Source organism: Rhipicephalus microplus, chromosome 1 (assembly GCF_043290135.1).
Source record: "Rhipicephalus microplus isolate Deutch F79 chromosome 1, USDA_Rmic, whole genome shotgun sequence".
NCBI lineage: Eukaryota > Metazoa > Arthropoda > Arachnida > Ixodida > Ixodidae > Rhipicephalus > Rhipicephalus microplus.
In genome coordinates this window covers 280,060,282-280,078,972 of record NC_134700.1, presented here as the reverse complement: position 1 = coordinate 280,078,972, position 18,691 = coordinate 280,060,282, and the positions used below count along the sequence as shown (strand labels likewise).

Below are 18,691 nucleotides of genomic sequence, written 5' to 3'. Positions count from 1 at the left end.
CCGCCCTTTCAGATCCCGCCATGAAGGAGAGCAGTGGGAAAAGATCGCTGTTCGCAACGGAAGGGAAAAAAAGAGGAGGAGAGCGAGAGAAAAATCATGCTTGACAAGAAGTAAACCAAGTGACTTTGCCTCCCCTGGGCCCCCGCATCCACTTGCTGCCTGAATAATGCACAAAATGTTGTAACTCGCTCACTCAAGGGTTGCACTTTCTCCCACGAGACCTACCTAATCTTTGTCCCTTTTTTTGCTTCTATTTCTTCACGCTGCTATGCTGCCGCCATTCATACCCTCTTGTTTCCCTACCCTGCCGGTCTGCTTTATTTCTCGCGGTAGTGGAAGCATGAGAAGAAAACACGACCGCAAAAAGCACTAAGCGACTGCGTCATGTTGCTTCACGTCATGAAGCCCTCAAAAGGACCTGAAGTGCACTCAGGTACCCCGAGCGGTCTTTCTCTTTCGCTCTTGCGTAAGGTGGGGCTACAAGCGGTACGTCGTGTCAATTTTTACCGCTGTGGCATTTCACAGGTCTACGTGCATTGCAGGTACACTTTCTTATTTATGTTACATACCGAGATATATTAGGGGCATGGCAGAGAGAATATGCAGAAGGAAAAGTCTGGTGTGTTGCTGCCCTACACAGAAAAAAAAATAGACGGGGTGTTTGAAACAAAAGGGAGCAAAAAGAGCTGCGCAGAAAGATAAAGAGCAAGTCTGACTGTACCATCACAGCCGGTCGCTATCACCACTAATTTTCGCTGCGCAATACTGCTTTCCCATCACACTAAAGAATGAAATCAAGGCCACAGCCGCTTGAGCAAGTCTATTATTCTTAAAAGCGGGAACAGTTCCTTCACCGGCCGTGGCGTAGGTAACTTCTGGTGTCGTAATGCTAGGAATTGGCAGCGCAAAGATACAAGGACAGAGAAACACATTAGAAACATTAGAAGTGGCGTCTACTGTGTTTTTTTATTTGTCTGTATATGTTTGCGCTGCCACTTCCGAACAAGTCCGACAAGCGACGGGACGCTACAATGCTGGGTCAGTGATGGGTCGGCGTTGTCTTTACCAATTCATTCGGTTATCGCATTAGTATGGCTAGCTCCCCCAACTGTGATAACTGCCATTGCGTAGAAACTCTCGACCAAGTCCTGCTCTATTGTCAAGACTTTGAAGAATATCACCGATCTCTCTAGTGTGCTTTAAGTGGGCTCTCTCTCTCTAGTGTGCTCTATCTCTCTGTTTTCCCCCTTATTCCTCTTTCCCCCGTTTAGGGTATTCCAAAATGATTTAGCATGTAACGTCTGTTGTGGCCTGCACACTGTCCTTCGATGCACCAGGTGCAGGACTCGTCATAAGTGGAAGCCGTTGTTTGCGAGAATCTCTTGCCTCAGATTTTCAGAATCTGGCTAGCTAATTCAGCATGATGTACTGTTAGACCATCAAACAAACACACAGAGAAAGCGACACATTTACGTCTTATGACATCATTTCTGTACTTTCCTGTGATTTAGCCATTGCCCGAACGAACGAACGAACGAACGAACGAACGAACGAACAAACGAATGAATGAATGAATGATAGAATGAAGATACGTCATTCTATGCAGCCAACTACAGCCAATGTGTCATGTGAGTCTTAGTGAATGACAAGAAATAATAGAAAATAAATTGAAACATCGATAAAATTGGAAGCTGACGTGCGCGTGTACAAGAGCCAGTGACTGAAATACTTACAACTTATATCTTGAAGTCATTTGACGCGAAGCAGCACAGGAAACGAGAACATAAGCCACGCTTCATGGCTTCAGACTGTATTTTGTCACCATGTCCGCGCAAAGCACGGTATGCAGTCATGGCGGCAGAGAACTGCGCCAGCAACGTCGTTCACGCAGCAGCGCAATGCTACTGAGCCGCCAGGTGGGGTCTGTTTTAGCGAGAGTATAGCTCTAACCCAAGAATAGAAATAGCTGCTGGCCAGTGAGAAATGAAACTGAGTGAGACAAGTTAAAACTTGACGCCGTTTTCTTGTCTTGAAATTACGAAGTACATTAAAGACCTTTCTTTTTGCTTGTTTGCCCAACAAATCTCATAATCAAATGTTGTTGCTAAAGTGCTATTTATGGCATGCCTGTACACTCTCCCACTCTTTTTTTTTTTCGTCGATGACTCAAACATAAGCAATATTGGAGGGAGAGTCTGCTGCACTTTAAAGGGAAAATAACTTCATTTGGAGGTCAGCGGTGGAGAAAAAGAACGCGGGCGGGCCCCATGGCTTTCCGTTCGGCGTCAAGCTTTCGCAGCAGGAACGACAAATGTGTGTTCGAAGCGGGCATCACTTGGAAGCACGATTAGGCCAGTGAGCGGCAGTTGTCGGATCGCTTTGCAGCAGTTCGGCACTGGAGCCTAACCTAATTTTTGGAGCTCACTTCACGGGCGAGAGCCCTCATTATCTGGTCTTTGACTCGGACCGTTTTCAAACGAACTTCCCTAATGGGTCTCGCCAACTAAAAATATTAGAAGAAAGACGGCGAAAAATGACACGCTCCTATGGGACAGCCTGCACGCTGCGTTCCGCCGGCAACAAATCGAATTAAACGACTCATCTCCCTTTGAGTGCCCACGGAGCAGAGTCTCCGACGAACGGTTTCGCGAAATCAGCTTAGATGAATCGGAAGTGGAAGCGAATGCGACCGGAAGAGGAAGTGACGATATTGAGAGGCCCCTGTTTCGCTTTGGTCGATTCGCAATGGCTTTTGAATGCGCGGAGCTTTCAATTTTATTAGCGCGGCTCACTCCGTTCTGTTGCGGGCGCTACAGCACGCATTCGCTGGGTGCTCTCACTTGCACCGATTTTCACGTTTCTTTTTTTTTTTAGAGGTTCCAATTTGCTCTAGTGCATCCTCATCCGATTCGTTGGTATCTCCGGCTACCCGCACTGATGGTGAATCAGTCAATGTGAAGTTCTCTTACTAAACAAGAGCAACCGTGTTTGATCACAGCTTCTGTAACAGCCACGTTCCTATATGGGGGAAAAATACGAGATAAGGTCTACGCCTTCTGATTTGAGTGCACGCGGAGCAAGGAGTCCCCGGTGGAGCAAAATGTTAAAGCGCGCCCAGTTTCTTTCTTTTATACCAGGTTTTCCAGCTTCCACCCGATGACACTGTTTCTTGAGCACCCATATTTGGGCTTTCAGTCGGTGATTTATGATTGCAGTACAAAATGAGAAGTTTATTTTGTGAGATGGCGACCTTGGTTATCACGTGTCTGCGTTTCGCTTTAGTCGCGCGCTCATTTAACAAATGACTTAGACACAGACATAAACTGCGTTATGAAAAAAGAACAAGCTTGATATCAATCTATTTTAACATTCGCGAATTTCACGAAGGCTTCGGAATACCTGTATAAAATCCACGTAGAAAACATATACTTCATAAATATGTGTTGATGTTATTGCAATAGCAACACGTAATTAGAAGCTAGAGGAAACATGTTGGGTCAGTTCGGTTATCTTACTCATCCGTATATGTGCAAGCAACAAAAGGTTCGCAGCACTTTCTCGCCACGTGACAAGAATACATAACACTGTTAAATTCTGTCGGAGATCTAGAGATAAATATTCAAATACAAGCTTCCAAAAGTCATTCATTTGCAAAAAGGTGAGGAAATGGGAGAACAGTCAAGAATGCCGTTTGATAAAACCAGTGACCCTTTGCAACGCTTTTCTGATGTGCAGCCGTAGGAACGATAAAGAGGACGAGGAGTGAGGGGGACACTGATTCAGGTTTCTGCTCTGTTCTCTCTGTGGATAAGCGGAAACTGTGGAACACTTTTTGATATCTTGTAGAAAGTTTTCATCATTAAGAAGGGTATCACTAGAAATTCTGTTACGATTCCTTAGATTACCTTTGACAACGTCAAATTTACTATTTCTAGGGGCACATATCCCAGGTCACAGCAACGGGAAAGTGTGCGAGGCCGTGCAAGATTTCATTGTACAGTCGAAGAGATTTACTGAATAACCTCGATTCCAAAAAGGTTCAAAGTTAGCCAATGTAGACTACTGAAAAGTTTTCTTTAATATCAATCATATTTCACCTTCAGTAGCAACTAATTCATCAAAATTTTTCGTCAGGAATAATTTGCAAAAAATAAATACGTTAATATTCTTTTGGCTAGTATATATATATATATATATATATATATATATATATATATATATATATATATATATATATATATATATATATATATATATATATATATATTGTTAAGCTACCCGATTCTTGGCCAATCCCCTTGGGGAGTGTGAGCCACAAGTTTAGGATAGGATCTACATCTACATCTACAAAGAAAATCGCAGGTGCATTTGGTCAAGTTGATGCAGCTGAGAAGATTTCAGCGATTAAGGTTTGGCACGACGCATGTCAGCAGCCTTCGTGAATCACAAGGGCGTCAGCGGAACTTTCAATTCCTGTCGTGATAGCTGGTCAGAGCGACGAATACGCATCTATTTTGCGCACAATCATTGTTTAATCCACAGCAAGATAAACTTCCATTAAAACCAGAATTTAAAAGAAACAAATTTGGCAAAATTATAAGCACAAAAATTAACACCATAAATGCTTAAAAGCTTCATAAAGAACCATAATTACGAATAGAACAAAAGTGAACGGATGGAACGTAAACAGCCAGCATGCAAAGAGCGCTAGCGAATGGTCGAGCATACGACTTCTTTTTTTCTTTTTTTTTTGAGCAATAAATTAACTCGCGGAGAAGAGAGGAAGGAGAGAGTGACAGAGTGAGGTCGGTGACAATACGGAGACGGAATGGCGAGAAGTGAAATAAAGCCGTTCCTATCGGCATCACGACTTCAGAGGTGCAGGCGAAGGAGGAGGGTTGTCGGGTCATTATCTCTCCCAGGCTAATGTAGTTATACGAGCGCGTGTTATACGGGGTGTGTGGAGGGAGGGAGGGAGGGAGAGAGAGGAGGGGGTTTTTTCCTGCTTCGACCTCATGCAGCGCGGTCCATTCCATTCTGAGCGCCGGAGCCGCGATCGAGGGCCTCGTCGCATAATTACTGCCTTCAAGCGTCCGGGCTTCTTTCTTGCCCCACGGCCGGCTATTTTCCCTGACCGCGGACTGCCGGCGGTGTATACACCACGCGCAGTCGGTGACAGGCAGCTCCGTCTTTATTACCGCGCTGCATGCGCGACATAAAACACTTGGGCACGCGGTGGCACTGCCTCCAACGGCAACGCGAGAGAGCGGGGCGACCTTCCTTCCACCCTTATCGGCGCTTTCGTGACACACGATGACGCTTGCACGCGCACGCAGTGCCGTGGGCATGGACCTCGTCTCGCGACGGTGTACACTTGGCAGTGTCAACCACTGCACGCGCGCGCATGTGTGTTTACCGTCTTCCCTACCGCGGGGAACTAGCCGACAACAGCTCGGATGTTCGTGCGATTGCGTTACTTGCTAATCACGTCCGTTACGTACTGGATACAGTTTTGTAGGTCATGAAGCAGTTTGTGTGCACGAGGGAGTAAAATCTTGCGGCATAATGATGCAACGAAGCGTCGTGGAAGCTGTCACTACACTAAGAACGGCCGGCAAATGCCACGTTCAAAAACAGAAGCACCAGCTGCTGTGTTCATGCGAGAACAACGGGCTAGCGAGGAGGAGGCTAGCACTTGCGATAACAGAAGATATAACAGAGAGTGATCGATTCGCTTAAGTTTTAATGCCTGCGCACTAAACCACTGAAAGGACTACAGCGAAGTAAAGTGAATATTGTGAATACTAGACAAACGTTACCTCGTAGAAAAATAGAAAACAATTGATTGATACGGCGGTTTTAACGTCTCAAGAATAAAAAATAGCAGCATATCAACGGAGTGAATGATAGAGAGTGGGGCGAAGCATCCGTCCGCCCATGCGTTTGTCTGTGTGACCGTCCGTGCGTCCATTCGCCCGTCCGTGCGTGCGTCTGTTCGTGCGTCCGCACGTCCCTCTGTGCGTCCGTCCCTGCGTTCGGCCATACAGCCGCTCCTGCGTCCGTCCGTGCAGCCACCCGGGCGTCCGTCCATGCATCTGTCTGTGTGTCCGTTCGTCCACCTATTCAACACTCCAAGTACCACCATCTCGCATATTTTCATCATATATATGATGAAAATCATATCATATATATGATTTGATATATATAATATGATCATATATATGATCATATATATGATGGATGGCGGTGCTTCTATATGGGGAATATATATTCCCCATATAGAAGCACCGCCATCCAGTGGACATTCCAAGGACTAAACGAGAGGTGGCACACGCACACTTTCTTACGGCTTGCGCTTCGGGTCCACTTCCCACCTTTAACCACCTCGAGTTCATGGTATGTACTAGTTTACTGTATTCATGGCACTGCGGCTCGACGCTCGCTAAACCTTTCTAAAACCAAGGAGCTTACGCCCAGCGAGTATAACGTAGCAACCCTTTCTAGTCAGATAGTGCTCAATGTTGATGCCAATGGCTGCTAAGGGAGAAGGAGAGACAGGTTATATAATTCAGTTTTTAGTTAACACGCACGCTGCGAATTTTTTAGTGTTCAACAACGCACGCAAGAAATCTTCCACTGGCACCGCCTTGCAGGTAAAAGCGTAAGACTGGTTACACACTACGACTACGACTACGACTACTACGAGGGACGAACGGGTGCCACTTTAAAGAGCTTCGCCTCTAAAACAAACGTAACGTGTTATTTCACTCTAGTACCAAGAGCGATAAAATAAATACATTTGAGTTCCATACAAAAAATGCAATCTCTGTCCTATTGCAGAAAAAAAAAAGGCGGGCAGGCACTTTCGCACGTAAAAAAAGACAAATAAAAATGCTATATGGTAGACTCATGAGCATTGTGGAGGAGTGATAATAACAGCCATAGCAATCTGGAAAATGACGTTTTCTTTTCCTTCCTTAAATAAACCGTTAGCGTGGCAAGCTTATTATGCAAACTCTGTGACGAAGAATGACGATTATCTAAAATAAAAAAAGAAAGTACCCATTTCTTTTACGGGTAAATAGATAATCACGAACGCATATCAGTTTAGCGATCTGAATGCATTTATCAAAGAGTTGAAAAAAGAAGGGGGAGAGGTCATTGGTGTGCGAAAACAAGTCATTTGTGCACTTCGTTTTACACTCGTGTCTCTTCCTTTTCCTTTCAAATAAAAAAAAGAAAGCGTTATTAAATTAGGGTAATGAAGGCGAGAAGACCATAGCGCGCTTGCAATCTGGACGGTGACACAAATAACACATGCACGTGCGAACAATTGGGTGCCATGAAGACGCGGTCCAAAGGTACAGGAGCTCCACAACGCCCGCTGGGACAACACGAAATACATTATACAGACGCACGCAGATTCGGACTGGATGCCTCAAAGCCGAGTGCCGCGCACGGCAACAAAATCGCTGCTTCATACGCCATGCTATGTGAGCCTCAAAGTGGCCGTTTACTTGTAAAGTTTTGTATGCACGCACAGCAAGTAGAAAGGACGTACGTCGTCTTGTGTTCGTTTTTATTGAAGCCGCATATGTATGCGACAGTGCAAGGGAGTCGTGGGACGAGAGTTGCTGTTCTTCGTTTCACAGGTTTGTTTTTTCGGTCCCGTTATCTCTTTTTGGCGTACTGCACGCGTCTCTGTGAATGGCTTCACGCGGTAACGCCCCAACACTCGCTCCTTTGTGGCGTCAAGCGTGAATGCTTGGGCCGCTTGGTGCGTGCTGAGTGTTGGGACGACAAGCAAATGAGTTTGCTATGGAACAAATGAGTTGTATAGCAAGCGGCGTTCAGATGCGAAACAGGGGTATGAAAACGAGAGAGAGAGAGAGAGAGAGAGAAGTTTCGAGGTGGACTAGCCGTGTACCGGGTCAGACACGCCGAGCTCGTCCCACGCTTAGCCTAGCCATTGAAACTATATCAATGGAGAGACCTTTAGATGATTAAAAGTACAGAAGCGCGTTATTTTGAAGAACTTTATACTGGGACACTACTCTTCGTTAGTTTTTAGTTGAGGTTGTCAGGCAGACACGGCTTGGAAAGAAAGAGGTGCACCACCACCCCCTCCTCCGTCACCTCCCAGCTCACACTTTTCTCGCGACTAAGTTTTTTATCGAGTAAAAGGAGCGAATCTGAGAGGCATACATCTGCACGTGTGAGTAGAGACAGTGGAGATATGCGAGCAAGCAAGGCCACGTAAGTGCGCGCGCGTGCGTACCACAGAGAGCGTCTGGAAAAATGACCGGTCCGCGTTGTGTGTGTTTAAGGAAGACACAAGGGTGCACGCTTGACTCGTTACCCCCCCCCCTCCTCCTCCCGGTGGTCAGGAGGCCATCCACCGACACGTCCCCCCAAACATGCGCAATGCAGAAGCCAAGCCAGCAGTGGCAGGCAAACTGGTGCAGCTGGCAAGCGGGGGTGCTATCGGCTGCTGTCAATAATTGACGCGCTCGCCTAGGCATACGACTATGTATGCGGAAGGAGAACCAGAGAGAAAAAGGGGGACAATGGGGAGAGTACAGCGATGGCTATAAATGCGAGAGGAGAGAGTTGGCATCCGTGATAGAGGGGAACGACTTCCGAGGTTCTTCGGATAGCTGGAAGCATGGATACTGTGCGGAAGGGTATAACTTGGGCCAGTGGCAGGGTGTAGGGAGGGTGGCTGGGTTGGTTGGCTGGCTGGCTGGCTGCTGCTGAGAAACATGAAATATTGGGGCAACGGATCGCGCGGGAAACATTAATCTTGCACCCCATCTAAGCTCTTTCTCTCCCTCGAAGAGGAGGCGGCACGCCCGAAACAGCGTATATACCGAAACGCGAGGCGCGCACGCACTCGCTTTGCGCGTCGAAGCCGTCCCGATGGTGCATGGCGTAAAGACAAAACACGCGGGCGAGGGTAATCCATTAGAGAAGAAGCCGAGAAGGGGCGGGGGAAGGGAAGAGTATCTCCCCCGCATCGGCCACGGCGGCGCCGCCGGAGCGCATTTCCATCGGCCCCGTCTCTTCAGCTCCGTCTTGATCCCCGTGTTCTCCGGGCAAACCCGGCGTCGCTGGTCGACCAGCCTCGTCTGCTTGGGCCGTCTCATTCTTCTCTCCCAATATCTCTTCTTACGCGTGTGCTCCTTAAAAGGGTTGCAGCGGCTAGAAAATGGCTGCCTCTCCATGCAGACTTCTTCGTTTTTCCTTTTCCCATCTTGCTCTCCATCGTCTTACTCACCCTTTCAGGGATCAAGGCACTCCCAAACTTCCTTGTTGACCCTTGTCGTGCCATCGACGAAAAGATAAAGATGGGGACGGAAAAGAGGTCGCTGCTCGGGCCATATGCGTAAACGTCCGGATGGTAAGGGGCTCACGGCTGTGGCTTGGAAAGCCATTAAGGTGCCAGAGCAGACAACGCGTAAATTATTGGTTCGCGCAGAAAACGGGCTTGGGTCCGAGCGCTGTAAAGGCGCGTCCGTGTTCGGTGGAGTCGTCGCGCTTGCAGCGCATGGGCCGTTATTTCTCGTGTTCATTTTCATATCTCGCGAAGCGCGCCTTTCTGTGCTTTTGCTCTGGGCTGTTACCCTGTACGTCGTTGTCTCCACCGAAGGGGCTCGTTGCTTGCCCAGTTAGACGATGCAATATGCGTTTTTTTTTATCATAACAGGGGGTAATTCGACCAGCAAATAAAAACACGCGAGAAATTTTGGTTCCTGCAGGATGTGCTTTGTAAAACATAATACAAGATTAAAACGAGATTTTAGAGAAAAAAAAGTCACAGTTTCATCAAAAGGGCGAAGCAATGAATGCGATAGCAACGCACTCGAATGCTTTACGAGGCAAGGCTACCATTTTTAGGAGCAATAATATTTGTAGTAAACATGCGCTTTCTAAGTAACCAAGTTTTCTGCGGCGCGGTCACAGTAAATGAACACAACAGGGCTTGTGCATAGTGACGGCGTTGGTGAGACGCGCCTCCCGTGGGCAGCGCATGCTGGTAGCTATACGTCGTTTGTCGCCGCTGGTGGCAGTTTGTTGTAGTAGAGAGCATCTATATGTGGACGGCAGCTCAAGGTACAATTTGGCACAGTTTTCTTGTGTTAAGAGCGCAGCCCGTAGAAGTTCCCGCCTGCTGTTGGAGCAAGAGCCGCGTGCTGATTGTTTCATAAGCGCCCCCTCCCCCTTCCTTTTGTTCACCCATGAGATAAGCGCGTGCGCAGTCGACCCCTGCCCAAAAATAAAAAAAACGATGTTCGCTCTGCAGAAAGAAGAGGCTAGCACATCCGTCCGCGTATATATATTATATATATATATATATATATATATATATATATATATATATATATATATATATATATATATATATATATATATATATATATATATATATATATATATATATATATATATATATATAAACGACGTATAGCTACCAGCATGCGCTGCCCACGGGAGGCGCGTCTCACCAGGCCGGACCCACGGCCGGACCCGCGGCCGAAACGTCAATAAAATCACTTCGTACGTGCGTCTTCTTCCCTATACGGATAATCTCACCCGGACCCAGCATCACTTTTGTTTTTGGTATATAAATATTATATATATATACCAAAAACTAAAGTGATGCTGGGTCCGGGTAAGATTATTTTTATAGGGAAGAAGACGCACGTACGAAGTGATTTTATCGACGTTTCGGCCGCGGGTCCGGCCTTCCCTATATATATATATATATATATATATATATATATATATATATATATATATATAATGAGTGAGACAGACAAAACACCCGTTCTTCGGGCAAGCTGTTGTATTCTGCCTCTTCTTCCTCGTTGTCCAGCCCATGGCCCACAGCTGCCACGCCGCTCTTCGTTACATTCGGCCCCACTGCGGGCCGGACAAAGAAAAAAAAGAAATTACAGTTCATTGCACCTGCAGCGGTCCGACTGCTTTTTTCAAGCGCGACACATGCACGGCAAAGTTGTTTCTTTTGCGTTTATCGAGAGTGAAGTTCGCATCTGAGGTGTTCACATGCCAGGTATTTTCTCCTACACGCTGAGTAATTAAGAATGGCCCGTCGAACTTAGGGAGTGGCTTCTTGCCGAGCCCGCTGGTGCCCCTTTGCACCCAGACCTCATCACCGATGTTGTAAGCAGGAGCGGGCCTACGGCGTCTGTCATAGTGGCGCTTTGGATTTTCTTGTGCGTGGGTGGCTTTCTTGATCACCTTAGTTCGGATCTTCTGACAGGCCGCTATGCGATCGTTGGCATGTGGAACTATAATGGGAGCATCCATACTGAGAACCGCTTTCAGCTGTGGTAGTTTTCCATAAACAATTTCGTAGGGCGTTTCCCCGGTAGACGTCTGCAGTGCTGTGTTAATCGCAAAAGCGGCTGACGGAAGGTGGACGTATCAGTCGGCCTCTCCTCTTTTCCCTGCCTTCGTATATGAAGCGAGTCGCTCCTGGATGGTCTGGTTAGTCCTCTCAGTAAGGCCGTTTGCTTGAGGATGAAACGCGGATGCGAAGTGGTGCTGCACGCCTGCCGTGCAAAGGTACTTTTTCAGTTCCCCGCTACGAAAAGTTGTAGCCCAATCAGATATTAACTTTTTTTGGGAAGCCATGTCTCCATTCAAATTGGTGCTTGAGGAAGTCGATTAGGTAAATGGATGCAAGAGATGGCACGGGAAGCACGTATTTTGACAGGTAGTCTACTGCTACAATGACGTAACGATTTCCCGCAGTGGTGGTGGGCAGAGGTCCCATGTAATCAATGCTAATCGTGTGGAAAACTGTTTCGGGTATCTGGATTGGTGTTAGTAATCCAGGTTGACACCCAGGCAGTTGCTTAAACTGCTGACAGATTTTGCAACTGGCGACCTAAGAACGGACGCTACTTTGAATCTTCGGCCACCAAAAACGTTATTGTAGTTTTCGGAGCGTGGCTCGTTGGCCGGTGTGTCCGCCTTCTGGGGAGTCATGAATAGCTCGTAATATTTCTGACCTGTGGTATTTCGGGATCACCAGGAGGTAACGTTCTTCGGATCGGTCCGCCCGCCAGTGACGCCGGTACAATGCGGCGTTGCGCATCACAAAAGTACTGTGATTTCCCTTGTCAGTGATAGATGCAATAATGGATGCCAAATCTTTATCCTCCTGTACGGCTCGGGATATATCCATCTGGGTGAAAAAAATGTGGGTTTGCCTGGTTTGTTGCGCGCAGTCAAGGGGGTTCCGTGAAAGTGCATCGGCGACGTTGTTTAGCCCCCCGGCGTGGTGGCGCATGTCAAAATCGTATACTTGCAGCGTGATTATCCACCGGGCAAATTTGTGCTTAAGTTGATGATTGGAGAACATCCATGCTAAAGCAGGATTATCAGTCACAACAGTGAATTTACGCCCGAAAAGATAATGTCGAAACTTATCATCGACGCTCCATACCACTGCAAGACATTCAAGCTCGTTGGAGTGATAGTGGCGCTCGGAGTCTGAAAGTTTTCGGCTGGCATAAGCGACCACGTGTTCCACGCCATCTGGATCATGCTGCACTAACACAGCTCCTAGGCCGACTTGGCTGGCATCAGTGTGCACTTCCGTGGACCAGTCCTCATTGAAGTGACTTACTATGGGGCAACAAGAAAGCTTTTGTTTTATAGCTCGAAAAGCATTTTCTTATGAGACGCCCCATTGAAACCGCGTGTCCTTTTTAAGAAGACCGCTCAAGGAAGCGGCGATCGAAGCGAAGTGGGGAATAAACCTTCGCAAATACGAGGCCATACCCAGAAATGACTGAGCCTGCTTCAAGCAGGTTGGTGTGGGATACTGCGACACGGCAGCTATTCTCTCCGGGAGGGGCTGAATGCAAACAGGAGATATATTATGTCCCAGGTACGAAATGTTGGACACCCCAAACCGGCATTTCTCTTGGTTCAAACGAAACCCTGCTGCATAGAGTCTGTGTAGTACTTCGTCCAAATTGCGAAGGTGTTCATCCTCCGTCCTGCCAACGACCAGGATGTCGTCCAAGTACACCACGCAGGCTTGGTTTTTCAATGGTCTGAGCACTGAATTCATCGCACGCTGAAAAGTGCTAGGAACCGTTCTTAGTTCAAATGGCATGCGGTTGAATTCATACGAACCGAAAGGTGTGCGAAAGGCCGTTTTACATTCGTCTTCCTCTGCGACGTTAATCTGCCAGTACCCTGCGCGTAAATCAAGTGACGAAAAGAACTTGCAGTGACGTACTGTATCAACAGCATCCTCAATGCGGGTAAAGGGTAGGAGTCAGGCATTGTACACTTATTGAGCTGCCTGTAGTCCACGCAGAAGCGTAGTGATCCGTTTTTCTTGTGAACAAGGATGACTGGCGCTGCCCACGGACTCGATGACGGCCTAATAATGCCTGCGGCAAGCATTTCATCAACTTGTTCTGCGATCACTGGCCGTTCTCGTTCAGCGTATCGTCGCAGTGGTACGCATATTGGCGGATGATCTCCCGTCGGTATGCGATGGAGCAGCAAATTAGTGCCTGGCAGTTCTGCTGTATTGCCAGCGAATACTGGCTGATGGCGAGCCAATATAGAAGATAAGGTAGGCGGAGTGGACGGCTCACCTGTCGGTGGTGGCAGGGTTGTGGCGGTAGTCCCAGCTGTCGAAGACCGGAGTTCGACGAGGCCGCGATGTATGGTGAGCTCAATGTCATCAGATAGCAAGAAGTCAGCACCAAGGATCATGTCGGCAGGGAGGTCTTCAAAGACGGGAATGGCTGGAAGAACTTTAGTGCCCCATGCCGTCCGGACAGAAATGTCGAGCATTCCGACTGGCATAGCACTTCCTCCAAGTCCGCCGAGGGGAGGTTGCGTCCACGGTCGGATAGTGTCCGGAGCATGACGTCGGTGTAGCGCCGTTCGTTCCGCACCGGTATCCACCAGAGCAGATAGGTCACCTATTCCCTCAACATGAATGGACATCCGAAGAATTTGACAAGTTTGGTAGTGAATTCGCGTCTGGAGCGGTTGACTACACTCCTTGGCGTTGTGGCCAATGCGACCACACTTGAAGCATCTGTGTCGTGTGGAGGCGTAAGTCAAACGGACAGTCGGTAATGTGTCCAAGCTAAGCCGACGACGAGAGTTCTGCTGAATTTCGGCTGCCTTTTGAGCGAAAACCTGGGGTGACGCTTCATGTGACTGGCAAGATAAGATGACTGCATGGGTAGGGTCAGCCAAGCGATCAACGACATACTGGCGGGCAGCCGGAGAGATCCATGCAATGCCATATTTGTCGAGAAGCCCGAGCTTATCGTAGACGTATTTACGGGCGTCTTCCGATGGAACCTGTCGACGCAATCACATGCGCATGAAATGGTCGTCGTATGCGGATGAAAGTGGTGGGAAGGCCGTGACGAAGGCTGTAGTCCAGTCACTCCAGGATTTGTACTTGCAGCCATTGCATTGATGCCACGCTTTGGTGGACTCGCGCAGTCGAGTTACGGCTAGCGATAGCGTCACGTCGTCAGTCCATGCATGTCGACGGGCCAACGAATGGATTTCATCCAGCCAGACGGTTGGGTCTTGATCAACGCCAGTAAAGTCAGGAATTTCAGCCATGGACGGAGGAGCCAACGTGGTGCGTGCACAGGCTGCTGAAAAAGTGACGGTAGCGTCTGCAAGACGCTGGCACGAAGTAGCGATGGCCTGCAGAACCATGCAGAGTTCGCTGGCGTCTACAGGCGAGGAATTACGCCCGTCTTCTGGCGACGGTACTTACGTTGCACCAGGGATGTTACCTGAGGCGAAGTCCAAGGGAGCGTGTACGGCGTCCCTGGACAAGGAGGTGGTTTGTGAAGCCAAGTCAGAGGATTCACCTTGTGGCTTGGCAAGGACGCCTGCAGGCAGCGCGCTGGCTTCGGTACCCGCGGTGGCCAGGTCGGATGCCATGGCCACGGTAGCAGGAGCTCCGGGCCGCTGGAGAGTGGGTCCGCTCCATAGGACGGTTTCTTCATGCAGGTCGTTACGCACAGGTTCGTTGAACGACTGCGCCATTATAATGAGTGAGACAGACACAACACCCGCTCGTCGGGCGAGCTGTTCTATTCTGCCTCTTTTTCCTCGCTGTCCAGCCCATGGCCCACAGCTGCCGCGCCGCTTTTCGTTACAATATATATATATATATATATATATATATATATATATATATATATATATATATATATATATATATATATATATATATATATATATATATGCGAATGAAAGGTGAAACGGCGGCGGTGACGACAAAAACCAGCCGAGACTGTCCATAGGGTTGCTATCGCAATAAGAAAAGAAAATGTCTGGAAGTTTGTATCTAGGTTTCGCCACGGGCTGATGTCGTATTTTGTTAGTAAAATATGCGGGAAGACTAAGATGATTAAAGGCTTTCGGGCAAATTTGTAGGTGACGTCGGCAAACAAACAAGTAAATAATTGAATAAGTACACACGTAACCACGCTTCCTTGTCTGTAACCCTTTTCTAAGCTTACCAAGACAAGAACTGTAATGTTGAAGTTCTTTCACAGCTACAGTGTTTTACTTCCTAAGCCTTTCCCAGTTACGGAAAACTTGCCACTGCAGTGTGCCGACAATTCACTCTTTCAGTTCCTCAAGCTTGAAGCGTTTTATGACAACTTATAAAAGGGCTTCTTATCTGTCAAGCCACGATGAAAAAGAATAAGTCGAACTTACCCGAAAATAACCTCCACGTTGTTTGGCAGCGGTTATTGTTCTCATCACCACCAAGTTCTATATTACTTCCACTGCATTTTAATGGAGAGTACATTGAGAAGACAAAAGGAAAATAGAATTAAGAGAGACGCAAATGAACTGCGGTGAGAAATCACGTAAAGGCAACTAGACTCAACCAAACTGCACACAGAATCCCTCTCAACTTCAAATTTCAAATGAATAAAGAGCAGTCGTGAATATGGAAAAAAAACTTCAGCGCTTCCGACGTCAAAAGAATGCTATTGATGAAAACCTTCAAAACAAGTAAAAAAAACAGAGAAAGAGTTGCTTGAAACGGTGATCTTGGATGGAGCCTCAAGCACGACCGCAAGAGGGCAATCCTTAAAGCAAACACCGGTCGGCTGAGATCCTATAAATAAATCTCGAGATGGGGCGGTTCGATTGTTTTAATGGGAAGACAGCTCCTGCGAGCTGAAGTGTTTGTCGACGGGATTAAGCGGTCTCCTGGAATAGCGCCGACTCGACGGGGACTCGGGATAATAAATAACGAAGAGCGACGTTAATCTTTCACGTGACGTGTCTCGCTTCGGCTTCAGAGGCCGATGTTAACGTATTGTGTTCTCGTGACTTCTTCGAGCGTTTTATCTCAATTCACAGTTCACCCTTTTCAGAGCCGGAATAAAAGGCACGAATTGACGGAAAGCTATGAAGTCTCTGCGATTTTAGAGTTCAGAGATCTCAAAACTCGCGAATCAAATGCACGACTCAATTAATTTGTCGATTTGCCTATTTCCTTGCTTTCTCAACTTTTGTAGTTTCCTTTATTGCGAAAAAAAAAAGCTATGCCTTGATTGACTGACTGACTGACTTATTGATTGATTCATGAAATAATCGATCGAATGATTGGTAGATATACCAACAAATTATTCGATTGAGTAGTTTATTTCTCGCTCACTTGATTGACGTGTATCTTCTTTATGCATTCCAGGAGGTTCATCGTCGGTGCATAGAAAGCTCCCAAGCTTCGCTGAGCCCATTCCCAATGTGACAGTGGCAGCAGGACGAGAAGTGACCCTGACATGCGTCGTGGACAACCTCGGCAGCTTCAAGGTGCGAATTGATTTTATGTGGTTTTGAACCACGCAGAATACTTTTACTCACACATCTAATCTCGGGGTCTTTCTTTTTCACTGCTTTTTTTTTCTTTTTAAACCCTGGGCATGCCCAGATCACTTTTCTCTCGTCCGGCGCACACTGTTCCGCAGCCTCTCATTTCAAGCCAAGAAACAGTATGTCTAGGAAACAAAACTGCTAGCTTAGCACAATAACAGACAGACAGACAGACAGACAGACAGACAGACAGACAGACAGACAGACAGACAGACAGACAGACAGACAGACAGACAGACAGACAGACAGGCAGGCAGGCAGGCAGGCAGGCAGGCAGGCTGGCAGGCAGGCAGGCAGGCAGGCAGGCAGGCTGGCAGGCAGACAGACAGACAGACAGACAGACAGACAGACAGACAGACAGGCAGGCAGGCAGGCAGGCAGGCAGGCAGGCAGGCAGGCAGGCAGGCAGGCAGGTACCAATACAGAAAGATTAACAGGTTAACTGGACTGGAAACAGTCGGTTTTCTACCTTACAGTAAAGAATGATAGAGAAGAGAGAGAGGAACAACGTTTAATTAAAAAGTGGAAGAATAGAAAATGCAGCTGTAACACACACACAAACAAATGCAGGAAGATATACGGAAAACAAGTATCAGGTTAGCTACCCTGCACTGAGGAAGGAGCAACGGGAGACAGAAAAGTAAAAAAGAGAGGGATGATATAGAAAGAGGGAGGAAGTTAGAAACACACACGCAGACGCCCTGCCCCGCCGCGGTGCTCTAGTGGCTAAGGTACTCGGCTGCTGACCCGCAGGTCGCGGGATCGAATCCCGGCTGTGGCGGCTGCATTTCCGGTGGAGGCGGAAATGTTGTAAGCCTGTGTGCTCCGATTTGGGCGCACGTTAAAGAACCCCAGGTGGTCGAAATTTCCGGAGCCCTCCGCTACGGCGTCTCTCATAATCATATGGTGGTTTTGGGACGTTAAACCCCACATACTAACCAACGCAGACGCCCAAACACACAGGAGTGCCACAATCGTTAAACCAAGCGGGTCAAAAAAGGAGGAGGAGGAGGAAGGGAAGAACCAGACGCACGTCCGGTTCGCTACCCTGCTCTGGGGGAAGGGGTGAGGGGATTAAAGCAGAAGAGAGAGAGAAGTGAAGGGCAACGTGTGTGTAGATGTGACCGTGTCCATTGCACGCTTATAAGCGGTCGCGTAGTCCGGTCGTCTTTAGAAAACTTAGCAATGCCCGCGTCGCTTTGCTGGCCTGCGAGGCGTAGAGCCATGAACCAAGGATCTTCTCTTCGGAAAAAGGTCCACCGTCTAGTGTCTCTAACGTTTCGCGTAGCAAGTTGCGTTCGCTCACAAAACGTTCACATGAACACAGTAGATGTTCTATTGTCTCGTCCGTGTCGCACCATTCACATCGGGAGCTATCCGCCATTCCTATGCGAAAGGAGTACGCCTTCGTAAAAGCTACTCCTAACCACAGGCGGCACAGTAAAGTTGCATCCTGGCGGGAGAGGTCCGATAGAACTTGAAGCTTTCTCGATGGGTCCAATTTGTGTAGGCGGCGGTTCCTGACACTGGGGTCACTCAGCCAAGTTTCCGACATAGTGTTAGCGAACGAGTGAAGGCCCCTTGCAGCGTCGGTTCTCGACAATGGAATTGGGGTTGTCTGGGCGTCCGCGTGGGCGGATCGGGCAGCATTATCAGCAAGGTCGTTACCGACAATACCATAATGTCCCGGTAACCACTGGAACACTACGTCATGTCCTTTCAATAAAACTTCGTGAAGCACTTCTCTTATTTCATTTTCATT

General features: G+C 47.8%; 1 protein-coding gene across 1 annotated transcript in view; it reads left to right on the top strand.

The window, feature by feature from the left end:
* Positions 1–18,691, top strand: part of LOC119165330 (neurotrimin-like) — a 200,448-nt gene that overhangs the window by 139,126 nt on the left and 42,631 nt on the right. Inside the window, exon 2 of the mRNA XM_037417513.2 lies at positions 16,748–16,869. Within this exon, the coding sequence (XP_037273410.2) occupies positions 16,748–16,869 (122 nt within the window). The remainder of the gene's footprint in view (positions 1–16,747; positions 16,870–18,691) is intronic.